We start from the raw sequence: 19,802 nt of genomic DNA on the forward strand, positions 1-19,802 counted from the left end.
TACGAGCCGCCAGAGGGCGACGGGTGGGCCCGGAACACCCCCTCCCGAGAGGACCCGGCCTCCTCCGAGCCTCTGCTGGTTAGCCCGCCGGGTGGCGACGGCCCCAAGGCAGCGCGGTGGCGCCACTCTAAAGATGGCGGCGAGGGCGAGAGGAAGCGGAAGTCGGGGGGGTGGCGCGGGGAGCGCCGGGACGGCGGCGGGGGCACGCGGCGAGGCCGGGGCCGGGAGCGGGGCCGCGATCGTGTCGGGGTGCGGGGGCCGGGCGGGGCCAGGGGGGGCACGGGGGGGGGCACCGGGACCCTGAGGGCGCACCGGGGGCACACCGGGACGGGGGGGGGGGGGCGCTCCGGGCCCTAAGGGCACCCCAGGCCGCGCCGCCCCCCCTCGCTCACGGCGCCCCCTCCCCGCAGGTCCGTGCCGGGGCCGCAGGGCCCGAGTCCCCCGCAGCGCCATGGGCAAGAAGAGCAAAGCGGGCCGGAGCCGGCGGGACAAGTTCTACCACCTGGCCAAGGAGACGGGTGAGGGGCCGCGGGCCGCGCGCCCCCCCGGCAGCGCCCCGCAGCGCCCCGCAGCCCCTGAGGGCCGGCTCTCCGCCCCGCAGGCTTCCGCTCCCGCTCCTCCTTCAAGCTGCTCCAGCTCAACCGCAAGTTCCAGTTCCTGCAGAAGGCCCGGGCACTGCTGGACCTGTGCGCGGCCCCCGGCGGGTGGTGAGTGGCGGCGGGGCCGGAGCTGTGCCAGGACCCCCCCCCTCTCGTGAAGCAGCTCCCGGGTGTTTGCGTTGGGGGGGGGCTCGGCTCGGTTGCTGACCCCGATGCCGAGGCTGATCCCGAGCCTCTGACGGCGCCGTGCAAGGGTGAGGGTGCTCGTGGAATCGTGCTGTAGCTTTGGTCCTCTCTGTTCTCGCAGGCTGCAGGTGGCTTCCAAATTCATGCCGGTTTCCAGCTTGATCATTGGTGAGTGCTAGGGGTGGTTTAAGAACTCGTCGGGGATGGGCTGGATCGTGGTGCCGAGGTATGACATTGACGCCTCTGTCTTGACGCCAGGAGTGGATTTGGTTCCTATCAGACCCATCCCCAACGTGGTGACGCTGCAGGAGGACATCACAACTGAGAAATGTCGCCAGGTGAGAACCCGCATCCCCTGCCCCGAGCGTCACTGCTCTGGGTCTCAGCAGGTCCGTTGGGTGGAGGGGCACCACCCGCCTGTCTGGGGCTTGCCGAAGGGTACAAAGAGGGCAGGGGATTGAGCAGAGCACCTGGATAGGGAGGCTTGAACGTAGATCAAGGCTGTAGCCCGCCGGCTTTTGCAGAATGAGAGGGCTCAGGTGAGGCTAACGCAAGCCTCTGTTCCTCAGGCCCTGCGCAAGGAGCTGCAGACGTGGAAGGTGGACGTGGTGCTGAACGACGGAGCACCCAACGTGGGAGCCAGCTGGGTGCACGATGCTTACTCCCAAGGTGGGGCCCTCCTGGTGCGGCTGGGGGGAGGCTGGCGCGCTGACAGCTCTGCTGAGCGTTCTTCTCCGCCTCCGCAGCCAACCTGACCCTCATGGCTCTGAAACTGGCCTGCGAGTTCCTCTGCAAAGGCGGCTGGTTCATCACCAAGGTTTTTCGCTCCCGGGACTACCAACCGCTCCTCTGGATCTTCCAGCAGTTCTTCCACAAGGTCCAGGCCACCAAGCCCCAGGCCTCCCGCAACGAATCCGCTGAGATCTTCGTGGTGTGCCAGGGTGAGCAGCCGCGGGGACCTGCAGTCGCTGGCAACCTGGGGCACTGGGTTGGGACGGGGGAAAAACCGTCAGTGGCTTTGATTTCTCCCACCTTAGGTTATCAGGCGCCAGACAAAATTGACAGCAAGTTCTTTGACCCAAAATACGCCTTCAAGGAGGTCGAGGTCCAGGCCAAGTCCGTCAGTGAGCTGGTCAGCAAGAAGAAGCCAAAGGTACGAGAAGGGGGAGCTGCTGGGGTGGGCTAGGTGTCGCTCATCGGAGAGCTGGCCCAGGGGAAAAGGCACAGCCTGACAGAGGGTCTGGCGCTGGCGAGGCTTTTTCCTTGTTCTCCTCCTGGCAAGTGACCCACTCCTTGTGGGACAGGTGGACAGGGAAATTCACGGGGCCCAGGTAGGTCTGTGGAAATGGGAGATGGATGTCTACGGAGAGCTTGTTAGCAGGTGAAAAGCTGCGGGAGTGAGGGAGGAGGGTGCTGGGCAGCCAGCCAGTTTGCCTCGCTGGGCAATATGGCCAAACGCAACTGGAACGAGCTGGGGATTGGGGCCGAAAAGATTATAGCAGGTAAAGATGCCTAGGGAAGCGAAAAGTGGGGGGTGCAAGGCACTGGAACAACCCCTGCTACTGAAGGATAAAGTCTGAGAAGGTGGCGCAGCGAGGGAGAAGCGGCGAACAAATGGGGAGGCTGATGATGGTTCAGCAAAACTGGACAAAGCCACTGGGTTTGCGCGTCTGTGAGGTGACTTCTTGAGGCTTCTCAAACCTGTCGCTGTCACCTTCCTGTCAGAGGTGGGGCTGTGAGAGGCGTTCTGGCTCTGGCCCCATTAACTCGGGAGGCAGGCGGGGGCTACCCTCGTGCCTGAATCGTGCGGGCATCTTCAGGGGGACGCTGCGGTAAGGCAGGAGTTACGCTGAGTCATTGCTGCTCCGGGGGTGGCGAAGCTGTCTCGTACGGTGCTGTTGCTCACACGGCGCCGTCCTCCCGCAGGCAGAGGGCTACGCGGACGGTGACATGACGCTCTACCACCGCTTCACCCTGATGGACTTCCTCAAGGCTCCCAACCCCGTGGACTTCCTCTCCAAGGCCAATGAGGTGAGCGCCCGCAAGGTGGGACTTAGGCGGCACCAGACACAGGTCCCCCCCCGAGCACGGAGCAGCGAACGAGGGCAGCCGGGTGCCCCAGCAACTGCCCCGGCCCTGTTCCTGCAGAAGGGAAGCAGAACAAAAGCTGGGGTTCGGGGCTGACAGCCCTATCCCTCTGCTCCATCCAGATCACGCTGGGGGACGGGGAGCTGGAGAACCACAGTTCCACCACCGAGGAGCTGCGTCAGTGCTGCAAGGACATCCGCGTGCTGGGGCGCAAGGAGCTCAGGTACTGGGGGAAGGGGGGACCGGGACAGGGACGGGGCGTCGTGCTGGGACTGGGTGGATGTTTCTAACAGGCTGCCTCCCCGCACAGAGCCCTGCTGAACTGGAGAACAAAATTGCGGCGTTTCTTGACCAAAAAGCTGAAAGAGCAGGCAAAGGAGCTGGATATCAAGTAGGAGCAACGGCGCTGCCGCGAGGCACCAACGTGGTTGGGCGGAGGTGCCACCAGCAGAGGTTTGTTGACCTCCTTCCTTTTGGCAGCCTGAGCTCTGGTGAAGAGGAGGAAGGCCGGGAGGAGGAGGAGAAGAAAATGTCACCAAAAGCCACAGCCGATGAGGCGGGGAAAGAAGAAGAGGAGGAGGTAGAGCTGGCATTAGCAGAGATGAAGGCCAAGGAGCTGGCAGAGCTAAAAAGGTAAAAACAGCTCAGGAAAGGAGAGGTGGGGTATCATTGTGCTAGCGTAGTGTGAGGGGTCAGGGTCTGTCTCCCTGCAAACAGGGGTGGGGTCCAGGGTTCTCGGGGTTTTCCGCTTCTCCCAGCTGGTGAAGCAGCTGTTCCAAGCTGGCACGGGCTCTCTCTGCCCAGTAAGGGGACTCCTCACAGTGGGTTGACTGTTGCAGGATCCCAAATCTCTTGAGAGACCAGGCGTCAACGTGGCAGTAGATGAGCTACTGGGAGGTGCGTGCACGGGGAGGGGGAGCAGCGTAGCTTCAATCCTTTGCCTTCTCCAGAAAAAAGAAGAAGATTTTGAAGGAACAGCGGAAGCAGCGTGAACGTGTGGAGCTGAAGATGGATCTCCCTGGTGTCTCCATCGCTGACGGTGGCGACACCAGTATGTTCTCCCTCCAGACTATCCACAGGACCCAGGTGTGTGGGCTGGAAGCGAGCGGGCTCTCAGAGCCACCAGGGCTGGGACGTACGCAGGCACGTGGCTGAGACTCAAGCTCCTGACTCCAGTCTCACTTGCATTGCAGCTGCTGAATGAGGTGGCCCGGGGAGACATGGCATCAGCAGACGCCCTTCTGGAGATGCAACCTGGGGATGATGACATCTGCGTCTCTGATCCGGACGAAGCTGACGATGTGTCCCTGGCCAGTGATCTGGACCCAGAGGAGTTGGTGGAGATAGAGGCTCGTCAGCGCCGGCTGGAGCGGGAGAAGCGAGAGCAGGGTGTCAAGAGGTGAGAGCTGGGGGAGGCCGTCCTGGGGCAGGGGCTCCCTCGAGAGCAAATCGAGAGAGTGGCTGTCCTGGCTGGGGACACCGATCCTGCTGCTGTCTGTCACAGGGTGAAGCCTGAGGAGGAGGAAGAAGAAGAGGAGGAAGACGACGAAGAGGAGAATCCTCTCCTCGTGCCTCTGGAGGAGAAGTCAGTGCTGAAGGAGCGGCAGACCAGCCTGTGGTTTGGGAAGGTGAGTCCCAGTGGGTCAGAACAGGCAGGGCTTTTCCCCGGCTCTGCCCTACGCCCCCTGACCCATGGCTCCCTGTCCCCAGGACGCATTTGCCGGCATTGAGGACAACGCGGATGAGGACCTGGAGCTGGGGCAGTCGCAGATGTTGGCTGAGAGACGGCGCGAGTCCCAGACAAGTTAGTGGGGGCTGCGTGGCTGTGGGGAGCACAGAGGGACGTCTCCGTGGCCTCACATGGGGCACCGGATCAAATGGCAATTTGGGCACCGTACTGAGCAGAAGAAGAGACCTCCAGAGGTTGCTTCCAGCCCATGTTACGCAGTTAATGAGCTAGGACTAGTGTTAATGAGCTGTACCTCTAGGGGAAGGGTCTGCAGTGGGATCTGCCTCAACCTTCTCTCGCCCACTGGTTCCCTCTCCCCAGAGAAAGCGAAGAGGAAAGAGCAGAAAAAGAAGAAGGCTCCCCAGGAGGATGCCATGGCGGAGCCTCAGCCTGCAGCAGACACAGCAGCTGATGCTGATGAAGCACAGGCCGAGCAGAGCAGCGACGATGATGACAGCAGCAGCGATGAGGAGAGGTGAGGGGTGAGAGAGGGGCAGTCTGGATATTCTCCTGCAGCTCTACATTTCTGGAGAGCGGGGAGGTGAAGACTGTAAGCTCTGATGCTCTCTTCTTCTCCCCGCAGGCCACCAACACCAGTGGAGAGGAAGCGGGGCCGGGTCGAGCCGTGTGGCTTTGAGGTGGTGCCCATTGAGGACCCAGGTGAGTGGGGGCTGCTGTCTGCACCTGTGTGCGCCGGGTGATGCCACGCAAGTCTCTCTTTGGGGACAGGAGGCAGGGTCAGGTGGTGCTGGTCTGGGAGGGCCGCTCGCGGCTCTCGGGGCCTCAGGCTGTTTGCAGGTGGGCCAAGCTTTAACCTGTCCCTGTGCTTCAGTGAAGAAAGCGCGTGTCCTGGATGCAGAGGGTTTGGCGCTTGGCTCCGTCATTGCCACCTCCAAAAAGGCCAGGCGGGACCTGATCGACGACTCGTTCAACAGGTAATGCCCTGCGGGTGCTGCAGGGGGAGCAGCACTTGTCCTCTTCTTGGGGGACAGGCCACGGGGGTGGCAGATGTATCAGCGCGAGACTAGGACCTGGCAGGGACCCTGTGTCCCACTCACAACTCACCTGTTTCCCCCCCAGGTACTCCTTCAACGAGGAGGAGGGAGAACTGCCAGAGTGGTTCACGGAGGAGGAGAAGCAGCACCGGCACAAGCAGATACCCCTGGACCGGCAGACGGTTGAGGAGTATCGGCAGCGCTGGCGCCAAATCAACGCCCGCCCCATCAAGAAGGTGGCGGAGGCCAAGGCCCGCAAGAAGCGGCGGGTGAGTGGGGCTGTGGTCCTGGGCGGGTGCTCTGTCCCCGTCGCCGATCCCCTTGTCCCTGACCCTTTGCTGTCCCACAGATGCTGAAGAAGATGGAGCAGATGAAGAAGAAAGCGGAGGCCGTGGTGAGCACGGTGGATATCTCAGAGCGGGAGAAGGTGGCCCAGCTGCGGCGGTGAGTGGTGAAGCTGGTCCCCAGCTCCTTCACGTTGCGCTGGGCTGGGTTACAAGGTCCCATCCCTGCAGCCGCAGCACGGGGCAGCTCCTGTGGATAACTCAGCAGGGCTGGGAAGGGCTGGGCAGCATCTGGCTGGGGCTGAAGGTTGGCAGAGTAAGCAAGGGAAGCCCTGTCTTAAGGCACAGCAGCGCGGTTGGGCCTGATACTTGTCTTCGGGTATGTGCCAAAGCCAAATTCCTGGAGCAGGCTCCTCCTGAGGTTGTCTGTTTCATCTTTCCCTTTCTCCCACAGCATCTACAAGAAGGCCGGGCTGGGCAAGGAGAAGCGGCAGGTCACGTACCTGGTGGCTAAGAAGGGCGTAGGACCCCGGGTGCGTCGCCCCCCTGGTGTCAAGGGACAGTTCAAGGTCGTTGACAGCCGCCTGAAGAAGGATGTGAGGGCTCAGATGCGCAAAGACCAGAAGAAGAGACGCCGCAAGTGATGCAGGACTTGGCTCAGGGCTCGGGGCAGGGCTGGCTCCCGTCCCCCCACCGCAACCTCAGGAGCTCCCGGCTCGCCCTGCTGCTCCCCCATCGTGGGGGCAGGGCTGTGACAGCCACGCGCTGTCACATCTACGTCAGTGCCTTCATGTCATTGCCTCTTGTCCCACAGTGGGGCAGGGAGGCTTGATTTGGCCTCAGCGCTGTAGCATCGACCCTCTGCCCGCGCTGGCTGTGTGGCTGCAGCTCCAGGGCTGTCACCCTCGCTGGTGCTGCTGGGGTGCTGCTCGGACCCTTGCACTGCAGGGCAACGAGCACCCTTCCAGTCCTCGCCATGTTTGTCACCAAAGTCCCAGGGCTGCGTGGGGCTGCAGGTGCTGAGCCCTGAGGCAGGACAGTGTCTGCGGTTTGTACAGCTCTGTTCCTCATTTGCAACAGAAATAAACCCCAGTCTGAGGTTGTCTCTGGGACTTTTCCTGCGTCTTGGCAAGGTGCTGGGCCTGTGATTTGAGCTGTTACTTCCTTTCCTGCACTGCTCGATGGGCACAGAAAGGACCCTAGGTTGTACAGGGTCTGTGTCCCTTTGCTAACGCTGGGGTTAGCCTGCTCACCTCAGCACACCTCAATTTATCTCTGCCCCAAAAGGTTGGGCCAAACAGCCAGCCAGCCCCGGGAGTCCCTCCCTGCCCAGCATCATCCACAGTAGCCACCCCCCCAGCCTCTGGTCAGCCCCACCGCCCTCTCCAAGTGGGGGGACACAGCAAGTTTAGGAGAAGAAATACAAAGAGAAAAGATGCACTTAAAATGTATTTATTTAGACCCAGGGCAGGTAAGAAGGGCCTGAACCTGTTGTGATGAGATTGCAGAGTTATCCCCAGATCCCTTTTAGTGGCAGCGCTGTTTGTGGAGGGAGCTGCACCAGGGTGTTCCCATAAAACCGTCTATGGCAGGGTGGTGCAGAGCCCCGAGACATCCCTGCCCTGGGTCTGGCAGGGCAGGAGCTGCACTGTGGGGAGAAGCTCTCAAGACTGTGCTGTGCTGGCTGCTGGTGGTGCTGCGAGAGCCTGGGCCGTGTTCTTCCCCCGGGGAGGGCTTGGGGCTGTGGCAAGTTGGAGCAGAAATCTTTGGCTGTCCTGGTTCTTGGCTGAGGGCATTGGGATGAGCAGAAGAGGGACCGGCTGCCACACCTCAGGCTCCACTAGAAATTCTCCTTTGCCTGGCTGTCAGCCTCTTCAAAATTGAACACGGGCGTGCTGTGAGAGAAGAGCCCCTCTGCCACCCCCAGCCAGTCCTTGCCTGCTCCTGACCCTCAGCGCCCCATCCCCCTGTGACCCCAGACCCCTGGGGAGGAGCTGCGCAGGGGGCAAAGGAGGGAGGCCAGGTCTGCTGCGGTCCCGAAGTGGGGCGACCCCTCTGCCGTGCCGGGCTCAGCCCCTACCTGAGCTGCAAGGAGCGCTGTAGGCAGCATCCGTGCGGTCACCTGCAAGGAGAGCAGTGATCGCTGGGACGTGGGCTCAGGGCGAGGTGGCCCTGGGCTGCTCCCATTAATGAAGCCAAAGCTCGTCAATGCTAATGGATGGCTCAGCTGGGCCCCAGCGAGTCTGCTTTGGGGTTGCAAGGGGGGCTCACCCGTCTCGTAGTAGTCATACAGCGTCACGGTGGCCGGCTGGAGGTTCCTCACGGGGAAGTCCTGCATGGCCGTGAAGACAAAGGTCTCCTCCTCCTTCGTCAGCTGGGGAGACGGCACAAGGGTGAAGTACAGCCACCTCTGGCCACCTTGGCCCCTTCCTTGCAGCTGGAGGTGATGGCCCTGCCCCATCTCACCTGGTCCAGGTAAATTGTCACCTGGTCGGTCTGCACCTCCACCTTCTTCACCAGCTTCTGCCTCTTCAGCTGGGGACACAGGGAGAGCAGGAGTGTTGTTGTCTCTCTGTCCCCGTGCGGGACAGGGACCCAGCACCAGGCAGAGTGGAGGGGCAGCGGGGACCTCACCTCCGCCACCGAGCCCTTGTCCGGGATGTAGCCAGACGGCAGCTTGGCCTCGATGACAGCCATGTTGGTGGTGGGGCGCTCCCCGGTGTACCTGCAAGGGCAGAGCCCCGTACTGAGGCTGGGCGCTGCCCCCCATCCGCCCCCCCCCAAACCCAGGGGGCGTCCCCTGCCCTCACCGTGCCCGGAGGAGGAGGCGGAAGCGGGCACTGGCGTCCGCACTACACGTCTTGGGCTCGGTCTCCACACGGAGGTCGAACGTCCCCGTGCTGGGTGGTGGTGGCACGTTGTAGCGCAGGGTCACCTGAGGCGGGACAGGAGTTTAGGGACACCCGATGGGTGACACGTGGGGACGGGGACCCCAGGCTGTGCCCACCTGCACCAGGGCGCAGCCCTGCCCGCGGGCTTGCACCGCGTACAGCCCCGGCAGCTCGTGCAGGGCTGCCCGCTGCAGCACCAGCCGATTGCTCGCGTCCAGCACGAAGTCCTGCGTGGAGCCCGCCGGGGCTGTCACTGTCACCACGAAGTCCCCGTTGCTGCCGTACGTCAGAGTGGCGTACTTGGCCAAAGCTTGCAGGGCCACCACGGTGTCCTGGGCGAGAAGCACCCAGCCATGGTCAGGTCACCCTGAATTGCAGCCTGCAGCAGCCCCAGCCCCCCGTTGGGATCCCGACGCCTGTACCTGCGTGGAGGCAAAGCCCCCGTAGGGGTTTTGCTGCCTGCTGAGCCAGCGGACAATCTGGGAGGCTCTGGCCAGGTCGGTGGAGGACACCTGGGGCTGGGTCAGGTGTGCCAGGAGGACATAGGCGGTCATCTCCACCTCTGCCGGCGCGGCCGCAGCCCAGAGGGACTCCGTGGGCAGAGCCTTCCCCTTCCTCTGCCAGAAGAGCTGCCCCTCTGGGAGAGAGAAGGGTGGCAGGGCAGGGCAGCCCCCAGCGATGGGCGCGGGGGTCCCGCGTGGCATGGGGGGGTGCAGGAGGTACCTGTGCTGACGCCGCGCTGCACAAGGCTCCGCAGCCGGGCTTGGCGCTGCTCCTCGCGCCCCGCCAGCCCGCAGACGTAGGCCAGCAGCGCCTGCGTGTAGAGGTCGTCGGTGCTCGAAGCCTCCAGGCACTGCAGGGCAAAGCTCACCACGGGTTCCTGGCGTGGGAAGGGGGCCACCAAGCAGAGTCAGGAGTCAGGGCACGGACAACACCGCGCCCAGGTTGGGACCTCTGCCCAGTGAGACCAGTTACACCAAGGTCCGGCCCAGAGCAGTGTGGCCTGACACATCCAGACCTTGGTGCTGGGCTGGTCCCTTGTCTCAGCGCCTGCTCCCCTCCAGGGCAGACCGGGGTTGTCCTCACCGTTGGGGACGACCCCAGCTCCAGCAGCGCAGCCGTGACATAAGCTGACAGTGAGAGCTCATCCGATACACCGCCCTGCAAAAGGGGGCAGCAAGAGATGGCTTTGCCCGTGCCACCAGCACAGGGACGTGCCAGGGACAACCCGCCCCTGCGTCCCCCCACACCACCCCGTGCCCACCTGCAGGGCATTGTTGAAGAGCTTGCCCACACTGCGGAAGCATCCTGTCTTCAGCTGCTGACTCTGCAGCCAGCGCAGAGCATCCGTGATGTGCTGTTCCTCGATGGCCACGTAGGCTCTGGCTTGCCCGAAGGACTTGAGGACAAACGCCGTCAGCCTGAGAGCCAGAGAGCCGTCGGAGGGGTGGGGACCCAGGGGTTGAGCGGGGATGGGGTCTGTTTGGTGGCAGGAGGAGATGGCTGGTCCCTGGAGGGATGTCACCGCACTGCCCCGTGCCACGCGGTCCCTTACCAGGTGTTGCCGCTGGCATCGCTCTCCCCAAAAGCACTGTAAGAGCCGTCAGCGTGCTTGTAGAGCAGCTCTCGCTGGTACCCTGCGGGGAGATGGGGACAGCGATACACACGTCGGTCTGCACCCCACCTCGGGAGACCCCATAGGCAGCCTGGGTGCCAGACCCACCCCAGGGCTCAGGGAAGAAGACGGGACAGAGGTGGGGGGCCCGGGCTTCCCCTGGGCAGCAAGGCAGGGTAGGATGGGGAGAAGGGTCCGAGGACGCTGACCGCTCTGCAGGAAGCCCTGCGCCTTGGCGCGGATGTCAGGGGTCAGCTGCCCGCTCTTCTCCAAGTACTGCTGGATGTAGATGTTGGGGGCGAAGCGGACCATGTTCTGCTCCCCGCAGCCATAGGGCATGGCCAGGAGGCGGTCCACATTCTGCAACGCATTGCCCATGATGTCGCCTGCACCGGGGGAGGTGAGGAGAATCGTCACTGGCCGTGTCCCCCAGCAGGCACCCCGTATCCCATCCCACCTCAGCTCAGTGGGGGTCCCGCCTCCAGCTGAGCTTGGGTCATGGAGCTCTGCGCCCTCTGTGCACCCCTTACCCATCACAGTGACGTGGGCTCGCTGGGAGCCCTCCAAGATGTTTGCAGGAAGCTTCAGGGAGACTTCTTCAGCGGCTGCAGGGATGGAGGGCCATGGCAGTGGGGATGCCCAGCTCCTCCAGGCCTGGCCCCACATTGTCCTCACCCACCCCTCGGTGCTCCATCCCTCCACGGGCTCAAGGCTGGGTTGGGACACCTCAGGCTGGAGACCCAAAGACTCCGGGGTCCTTGGTTCCACCAGTCTGGGGGCCCTCATGACCAGCAGCCAAGCACCCTTGCCCCACATCCCCACATCCTACCTTCCTGGCAGAGCAGGGAGCTGTGCGCCTTCTCCACCAGGATGCCCCCGGGCTGTGGGAAGCAGCATCGTAGGGTCAGTCAGGAGAAGGGACTGGCCTCCTCCCCACGTCCCCAAAGCCATGCCAGCATCCCATGCTCCCAGGACCCTGCAGAGGGGTCCTCCTGCTGCCTCCCCCAGAACTGCTCAGCCCCCATCCCTCCTCCCTCCTCCATAACCCATCTGACCTGCACCAGCAAGGGCTTTATCACGGTGTCCACGCGTCCCTGGGCTGGCACCACGGGCTCCTCATTACCACAGAGCTCCTCTGAGTTTATGGCCTCGGTGCTGATGGTGATGTTCACCTCCCCTGCAGATTCAAATGGGGGGCCCAGTTCCCACAGAGCCCTCCAGCCTGCACTGCAGCCGCATGGGCTTGCATCAGGTTTTGTGTGGGGCTGGCTGGGTTGGGATGGGGTCACCAGGGAGAGGAACAGTACTGGGAGGTGATGGGGAAGGGGAAAATGGAGCAGAGAAGAGCCTCCCAGATAGCATCATGTTTGCTTCCATCCTCCCTGCCCACCCCATCATATGAGGGGGGGTCCCCAAGCAGCAGGACAGGGAGTCTCAGTGCCCCATACCCAGGCTGGTGGCTTTCACGTCCCACCGGAAGGTCCTGGCTTCATCCGCACAGACGCAGCCACTGTACGTCCCGCCCGCGGTCTCTGACACCTCCAGCTCCGCCGACTCCGCCAGTGTCACCCGAACCTGTGGGACCATGATCCCCTCAGCCCCCGCCAGGCCGCAGCCCCCGGCCCCCGGCCCACCCCACTCACCCTCAGGCACTGCCGCAGGTAGTTGAAGACGGTGGCGGCCAGGGTGAAGGCTTCGCCCCGGGTCACGGCGTAGGGCAGCGCCAGCTCCACGAAGAAGGGCTTGAAGGCCGTGAGGGTGATGGTACGGGAGAGCCCCAAGCCCGTGGGCGCTGTGCAGAACATCCCAGCTTTCCACTCCGTGATGGCGTCGGGCACCGTCACCGGCACCTCCACGGAGCCCTCCTCCCTGCGGGGTGGTGGGACAGAGCATCAAGAGACCACCAAGAGTCATCTGCTGGCATCTGGGCAGTTTTTGGGGTCGTCCCAGGTCCCTCAACACAGGAGAGGAGGTGGGGTTGGGACCGGCCATGCAGAGACCGCTCCCACTCACCCCACGGGGACCAGGTCCCACAGCCACGTCTCTGGGAAGTACGACCGCGGAGCCGGCGGCTCCTCCTGGATGGGAGGTACCTCTAAGGCACTGTCCAAGACAGCAGGGATACCCATCCTATTATTCGTCAGATGTCCAGAAAAGAGCATTATGTTATCTAGAAAAGGCAGAGCAGAAATTAGGGTCCGTGGGTTTCTGCATATCAGCCCAGGGCTGGATCTCTGCTGAAGACAGCCTCGAGCAGCCAAAATCCCCTTCAACCAAGAACTGAGCCACCTGAGCCTTCCACAGACCTCCAGTGGCTCTGTAAGGCAAAGCCCTGTGACACAGCCCTCCACACCACCCCACCAGGAATGGGGACACCCCTGCCCAGCCCCTCTCTACCGAGTGCTTTGTGAGGACGCCGACCTGTAGGACCCGCAAAGCCCACGTCAGGTAAGACAGGCATGCCGAACCACTCTTCGCAAGCAGTCCCGATCTTGGCATTGGTGAGAAGTTTCAGTGCTGCGTCCTGCAAAAATGAAATGAAGCTGGCTGTCCCCAAAACCCAGCAGGGCAAATATTCCCACCAGAGCTGTGAATGGTCACGGGGCTACAGAAGAAGACAAGCGGAGGGGGAGCAGTCTGGGAAAGGCTTTCCCCACAAACGTGGTTTTCATGGCGCATTGCCGTGCTGACCGGGCACCCTGCACAAACCATGGCTGACTCCTGCCTGAAGAGGAGCAAAGAGGCACAAGCCTTTACCTGAAATAACTTGTAGGCGTCCACCTGGAAATTTTCCCAGAAAGGTGGAGGTAAAAAATACCTCCTTGAACGGAGAACGGAATCTGTGTTTCTCATAGGTGGGGTGCGGGATAAGCGGGGATGTCTCCAGAAAGGTGAACAGGGCTCTGGGTCTCGAATGCTTCCAGGGGAGTCAAAATTGGGTAGCACTTTGTAGATCTGGGAATAAACACAACATATAAGGCACAAAACCAACTGGGGTCTGCTGCCAGCCTGCCTCCAGCCCCCAGAGCCACCAGGCCACCACCTGGTCCCAGGGACTGAACATCCAGCTGGGGACAAGCCAGAGTCCCCACCAGGGAGGCCCTGGTTGATATCATCTCCTCCTCCATCCCGGCTGGTCCACGGTGCTGCAAGAGGGGGCGAAGCCCCTGTGGGACCACCTACCTCCTCCATGCTGAGCTCAGCCTCAGGTTTCAAGAGCAGCACGCTCCGGTCCACAGCGCGGATGGCGCACAGGGAACTCGGGGCTGCCTCCAGCTCCAGCCTCAGCGCTGAGCCGGGCAGCGCCCGTTCCTCCGAAAAGGCCAGCTTCACCTGGGGAGGGACAGGGGCATCAGGGGACGAGAGCAGGACGGCAGAGGAGCAGAAAAAAGCTGTGGATGTGGAGGTCTTCTGGAGTAGCACGGAAATGGATAAAACCAAGCTCAAGGGTTTGGGGATCAGGGCATGGGTTAGAGCGGCTGCGATGCTGTGAGGTGTCTGGAGCAGGACAGAGCACCATGACAAGCCAGGGGAAGATTTCCTGGCCTCCAACAGCCTCCACTCACCTTGTTGGGGAGGCACTTGGCCAGGCTGAGCTTGGTGCTGTCAGCCACCATCTCGCCGCTGGGCAGCACCGCGTAGCACAGCACTGCGGCCATGGGCGCCAGCTCAGGGCCAACAGGCAGTTCCAGGGAGAAGAAGCCTCTCAGCCCTGGGACGGGAAGGGAGGTGAGGTCCAGGCATGGGCAGCAGAGCCCTGCATGGCCGGTCCGTGCTGCGGGACCTACCTGCCTCCATGGACAGCTCCTTCCTGAGGATGGTGGCAATGGTCCCCTTGGCCATGACCTGCAGAGGAGGAGATGGGAATGGCAAACCCAACGCTTTGTGTAGACCCAAAATACCCTGATGGACCCCAGGGCTCGAGTGCTGTGATGGTTTTGAACCTGTCCAGTCTCCAGCCCCCACAATATCTCCCATTGGCAAGCACAGTGAGCAGACACCTCTGCTAACAGGCTTTGGTCTTTCAGTCCAGCCAGGAGAGAACGCTAATTGTCTGGTCCTTGGGGACACAACTGTGCACGTGTGTGTAGGCAGGGACTCTCATATCCTTATGCCTGCTGCCTTCCCTCCCCAGGCGAAGGCTCACCAGGAAGACCACGTCCAGTCTCTGCAGCTCAGTCCCCAAGGCTTCCTTGTTGAAGATGTAATCCACCTGGAGCTGCTGGGGCTGGCTGCAGGGCAGCTTGCTCTCCAGCCTGTGGATGTGCAGGAAGCTCTGGCTCTTTGAAACAAAGGGGCGCAGGTCCGCAAAAGCTGCTTCGTAGAGGGGTGACGAGCCACTGCTCTCCTGGGTGTGAGCCGACTTGTTGACTTGACCCTGAGCAATGAGGGCGGAAATCAGGGTTCAGCAGCCTCAAGGACCCGGCACCGGGCACCACTGACTCGGGCTGTTTTCTTGGCTTGGAGAAGGTGCCCAGCCCCATACCAATGGAGAAAGCAATGTGAGAAGCCCCGGGGGTGACACAGGTTGCTTACATGCAGGGTCACAGTGCCAGTCCAACCAGAGGTGTCCAGCTCAAAGGAGGCTCTCCCTGACGTGTCGGTCAGGAAGCTGTGTCTTGTAGCTTCTCCTTGATGGTGAACAATGAGCACCAGCTGCTCCTCCTTGGGGGCAGAGCCACCAGGTCCCTCCAGACGCATCTGCACAGGGAGGGAAGGGGAGATGTGTGGGTTGGGCTGGAGCCGTGGGACAGGTTTGGGAGAGCAGGGCTGTGGGGGATCCCTGTTACCGTCCCGGTGTAGGGAATCCCACGCTTGTAGAAGTCTTCGGTGTTCTCGAGGGTAACCTTGTAGATTTCAGGCAAAATGTCAAAGCTCTTTGTGTTGTTCATCTCCAGCCCTGTGGAGAAGGAGAAGGGAGCCAAGTGTGTCTTGGGGACACCAGGCACAGGTTGGCTGCTGCCAGCTCGCTGCATAAAGGGTCCCTGGACATTCTAGGCTCTCCCTCTGCACCCAGCATCTTTGAGAACCGTTTGCACCTCCTACAAGAGGATCAAAACTTCTGTGGCTTGTTCTAGACCTGAAGCAAAGGCATGGTTTACTGCAAAGACTTTGTAAGAGACATTGAAGCACCATGATGTGGGCCCGCCTCAATGCCCATGGGCCTGGGAACAACCCCCAGTCTTCTCATTTTTTCCAAAGTAAAGCCACCAGTGGTCATTTCTAGTGTGACCGGGTTGGTGGGTGGGGTGGACAGTCCCGCTCACCACCCGGGGAAGGAAGCAGCGCCACAGAACCGAATGAAGGGACTGCTTTGCGTCACAAGGACTACACTCGCTGCTGGCTGTAGGGTTGAGGTGTTGGATCCTTGCAAAGCATTTTTCTTCCTGACCATTTCTCTGCTCATTATGCGAAGTATTGTCTTGCTGTCTCGCATCCCCTCCTGGGCCTGATTTCTACACACGCATACCTCTAAATCACAGCATTGCCCAGGGGCTTCCCTTAGAAAGCCTGACACCTCCGTGCTATGCGCATGTGGGTGCACGCAGGGATGAATGCAACAACAGATCCCACTCCTGAGCAGGAGGACACCACCACCCCTACCTGTCCCCTCCTCCACCAGTGACGCCTTGACTTGCACGCGCTTCTGAAGCCTGCCATTGGTCTGGTTGAAGGAAGCCATCAAAACTTCTGTCGAAAAGCAGCCGTTCTTCTCGGTCTGGAGGGAGGGAGTCAGCCGCGCTGGGAGCAGTCCTGGGGGTGGGCTGTTCCACTGTCCCCCATGCTTCCAGCTTTGCTCACCTGCCCGCCAACCTCAATGCAGGTTGTCCTTGGTGAGGATTGCCCAGGAATGTACATCACCCGGCCGAACAAGAAGGGCCTGCACACGGTGGCCTGGACCTTCCCCTGGACGGGTTTCCCGTAGGTGTACCTGTTGGGTGGAGGGCGGGCAGGGGGCACGGGGAGAAACAGCACCTGGTGGGCCGCATCGTGTCGTGCCCCCCATCCCCTCCGTGCTCCCAGCACAGCCTGTTTCGGGCTCACCTCCCACAGATCTCCAGCCGAAGCTTCTTGTCTTTCTCCAGCACGATGGGGGGGACACCAATGATCACCTCGAACTTGGGCAGCACTGATGGAGAAGTGGAAGGAGGAGGAGTTGTCCATCCCAGCACAAGGACATGGGTGCCCAGGTGGCCACGACACGCTGCCCACGGGGACGTGCCAAGGCACGGCTCCCTCCCACCGTGCTCCTCACGGCACTGGTCCCCACGCACCGTATTCCTCCACGCTGAAGGAGCGAGTCTTCCCCTCCACCTCAATGGTGTATGTGCCCAGGGCAGGCTCCGCGGCCAGCGGGAGGGACAGGTCCACAATGCCCTGCCGCGGGCTCATGTCTCGCCACTGCGCGATGCGGTTCCCTCTGGGGTCCTGCTCAGGGGGACACGCGGTGTTGGCCCTTGATTCCCAGGGCACCCGGGGGAGCCCAACCAGCACCCCCGTGTCAGGTTCCCCCTCTCCCAGCCATGCCACCTTCCCACGCCCGCACCACCCAGGAGCCTCCCTGCACCTCCCAGACTGACCTTCAGGAACACGAGGGGCAGCTGGAAGGCAAGAAGGAGATGGTTACAGGGGAAATTCAAAGTTTTCCTTAGGCTCTCCCCAGGGTGGGGACATCTCTAGAACCGCAGGCAAAGGACAGCGAGGGTTGCTTGTGGGCTGCTGTGACCTTCCACCCCTCTGGTTTGCTTTGGGACTGATTTTGAGCCTGTGGATCGCTCGAGCTGAGGTGAGCCAGCATGGCAAGGAGAGGCAGCATCTCCCAGCACCTTTGCAAGAAGTCATCAGCCATTTCATCTGGGAACCTCTTGCACTTCCAGACACACAAGTGACTGCTTGGGAGCACCAGAGAGTGAACTAACCTATAATTCTGGTGATTTGTGATTTGACGGATAACAACAGCACTTTCCCTGCTTGCCACTCACCATTCCTATGTCCCTAAGTGAAAGTTTAAGTGGGAGCATTCCCGTGTCTCATGTGCAACTAACTCTGTGGTTCTCTGTCCTGCCAAAGCTGTGTGAAGGACACAACACATCCCGAGCTTGGCAGCCCAGGCATAGTTGGCTGGGGCAGGATTCCCAAAGGGAAAGATGCTGGCTGACCCCAAACCTCTGCCACGGCTTGCTGAGATGGAAGGAGAGCAGCTCAGTGAGCCCTGTCACCTCCCCATGTCCCTCGCACTGTCCTCACCTGCTTGTCACTGGCAACGAAGTCTTTATCCAAAGAGATGATTCGGAACTTCACTGGAAAGAGCAAAGGAGTAAACAGGAGTGAGTGGTGGGCACATCTGCACGGGGAAGGTGAATGGAAGCCCACCCTGAGCCCTGCAGCAGGGCACTGTCCCCAGCCAATGCAGCCAGCATGTCCTGGCATTGCTGTGGGCCAGTGCTGGAGGTCCCAGAGCACCCTGGGGTGAGCCCCACATCTCCATCAGCTCACATTGGGTGGGAGCAAGGCTGAACCTGCTGCCCCCAGGTCCTTCATGCAGCCAGACCCCATCTCGCCCCTCACCTTGCTGCCCAGGCTTGTAGACAGCCTTGTCTGTCTGTATGAAGATCCCAGGCTCCAGGGCTCTCAGCATCACCTTCTTCTTTTTGGAGACATCCAGGGAATCTCCCTGGATTGAGACGTGCAGATCCACAATTTCCTCCTTCCCCTTGGAGGGGGCTGGAGCCTAAAGGGGGGAAATGCCAGGAGACAGGCTGTCATGGCGCAGAGATCTTCTGCCTGCATGGGGAAATCCTATAAAATGATGGGGAAACCAGCCCAGCTCCCAGGCGAGCTGGAGGCAGTGGGGTGTCCAGGCATCCTGGGGTGACACTCACAGCGAAGGTGACATTCAGATGCACGTGAGGCTCCTGCACCTTCCTCTCCAGCAGGGTGATGTTGCCAGCCCCCCCTGCTCTCTGCAGCTGGACAGTCACCTGGGCAGGCTGGGGGAGGTCGCTGAGATGGACCCACAACATCGCTGTGTGGGGGTGGTAGATCACAGCTGGGGACGTGACCACATAATGCCTGGCAAGAAGAAGCACCACCAGGAGGGGCATGGGGAGGGCAGCCAGGAACACAGCCTGGGGCAGCCACCACGGGGCCACCCCACTGCACCTCCTCTCCCTGCTTCTGGCCTCTCCCTGGCTTCTTGGCTCAGCAAAGCTAAGGCTCTGCTTGCCCACCAACACTGCATGGGGTGGCACCCACAATAAACCAGAGCCACCAGCCCCAGAAGCTTCCAGGTGTCACGTTCTTGATGCTCATGGGCAGCTCACCCCAAGCACTGCCACCCCCACCAGCCACTGCAGGCACAGGGACCATTATGTCCCACTGCGCACCGAGCCAAGACTAACCACCCTCCTACCAGGTATGGACAGACAGGTGGACACGAAGAGGGCTTACAGCGCTGCAGATCCTCCAGCTGTGAGGTGCAGGACGAGAAGGAGCAGGCAGGGCAGGGCTGCTGGAGACCCCATGCCTCCAGCTGCAAACGGACTTTGGGGTGGCTACAATCTCCTTGCAGGCGCTGGGTGGCTGAAGACCTGCGTCTGTATTGCTGCAGGCTCCCCAGCAAGAGCTTCACTTTGCCCGCAGTGAGCAAACAAGGCACGGGACGAGCAGCCAGTGTGGACCCGAAGATATAGCCAGGGCAATGTTTGCCATTCTGGGTTCAAGGCTGTGATGGACTTTTGCAATTTGAGATGTTCCCATAGGCTGGAGAGGTTCTGAACCAGGGGGCAGGAGCCTCCTACGCACCTCTTCACTTCGCTGCAATCCCCCAGCTGCTGGGAAATGCTGGAAGGAGGGAGCGGGGCCAAGTTTCCAAAACAAAAGCGGGCAGCATGCTACTAGAACACCATGTGAGCTGGTGGCGATTTCTCAGTAGGGTTTGTTCCCAGACCTTTCCTGTTTTTCACAGAATCACAGAATCACAGAATCATCTAGGTTGGAAGAGACCTCCAAGATCACCTAGTCCAACCTCTGACCTAACACTAGCAAGTCCTCCACTAAACCATGTCACTAAGCTCTACATCTAAACGTCTTTTAAAGACCTCCAGGGATGGTGACTCAACCGCTTCCCTGGGCAGCCCATTCCAATGCCTAACAACCCTTTCAGTGAAGAAGTTCTTCCTAATATCCAACCTAAACCTCCCCTGGTGCAACTTTAGCCCATTCCCCCTCGTCCTGTCACCAGGCACGTGGGAGAATAGACCAACCCCCACCTCTCTACAGCCTCCTTTAAGGTACCTATAGAGAGCGATAAGGTCGCCCCTGAGCCTCCTCTTCTCCAGGCTAAACAAGCCCAGCTCCCTCAGCCACTCCTCGTAAGACTTGTTCTCCAGACCCCTCACCAGCTTTGTTGCCC

At 61.3% G+C, this 19,802-nt stretch overlaps 2 protein-coding genes across 3 annotated transcripts; one reads left to right on the plus strand and one right to left on the minus strand.

The window, feature by feature from the left end:
* The first annotated feature begins 132 nt into the window (after positions 1-132).
* FTSJ3 (FtsJ RNA 2'-O-methyltransferase 3) lies at positions 133-6,986 on the plus strand. The gene is made up of 22 exons (XM_048047825.2): positions 133-249; positions 411-518; positions 602-707; positions 907-953; positions 1,044-1,123; positions 1,355-1,454; positions 1,532-1,726; positions 1,823-1,938; positions 2,712-2,816; positions 2,996-3,096; positions 3,184-3,264; positions 3,354-3,506; positions 3,824-3,959; positions 4,067-4,272; positions 4,378-4,501; positions 4,584-4,677; positions 4,924-5,077; positions 5,186-5,262; positions 5,435-5,537; positions 5,683-5,866; positions 5,947-6,041; positions 6,336-6,986. The coding sequence occupies exons 2-22, from the start codon at positions 452-454 to the stop codon at positions 6,523-6,525; spliced, it is 2,514 nt and encodes an 837-aa protein (XP_047903782.1). The 5' UTR covers positions 133-249; positions 411-451; the 3' UTR covers positions 6,526-6,986.
* A 337-nt stretch (positions 6,987-7,323) lies between these two features.
* LOC106046905 (alpha-2-macroglobulin-like protein 1) lies at positions 7,324-19,519 on the minus strand. Of its 2 annotated transcripts, none has more exons than XM_048047823.2 (36): positions 18,839-19,519; positions 18,271-18,460; positions 17,957-18,119; positions 17,636-17,688; positions 16,969-16,989; positions 16,663-16,816; positions 16,433-16,517; positions 16,190-16,319; positions 15,992-16,106; positions 15,178-15,287; positions 14,924-15,088; positions 14,535-14,765; positions 14,176-14,233; positions 13,954-14,099; positions 13,571-13,720; positions 13,145-13,342; positions 12,809-12,911; positions 12,401-12,557; positions 12,031-12,256; positions 11,836-11,962; positions 11,443-11,564; positions 11,217-11,268; positions 10,918-10,992; positions 10,597-10,773; positions 10,328-10,409; positions 10,037-10,193; positions 9,859-9,933; positions 9,496-9,652; positions 9,195-9,409; positions 8,889-9,104; positions 8,692-8,816; positions 8,516-8,606; positions 8,348-8,416; positions 8,153-8,255; positions 7,962-8,003; positions 7,324-7,753 (listed from the first exon to the last, which is right to left on the minus strand). In XM_048047823.2, the coding sequence occupies exons 1-36, from the start codon at positions 18,910-18,912 to the stop codon at positions 7,722-7,724; spliced, it is 4,446 nt and encodes a 1,481-aa protein (XP_047903780.2). In that variant the 5' UTR covers positions 18,913-19,519; the 3' UTR covers positions 7,324-7,721. The 2 variants fall into 2 exon arrangements, with proteins under 2 accessions (XP_047903780.2, XP_047903778.2); XM_048047821.2 differs by having other exon boundaries at positions 12,785-12,911.
* Positions 19,520-19,802: the final 283 nt, after the last annotated feature.

This window comes from Anser cygnoides, chromosome 22 (genome assembly GCF_040182565.1).
Source record: "Anser cygnoides isolate HZ-2024a breed goose chromosome 22, Taihu_goose_T2T_genome, whole genome shotgun sequence".
Taxonomy (NCBI): Eukaryota; Metazoa; Chordata; class Aves; order Anseriformes; family Anatidae; genus Anser; species Anser cygnoides.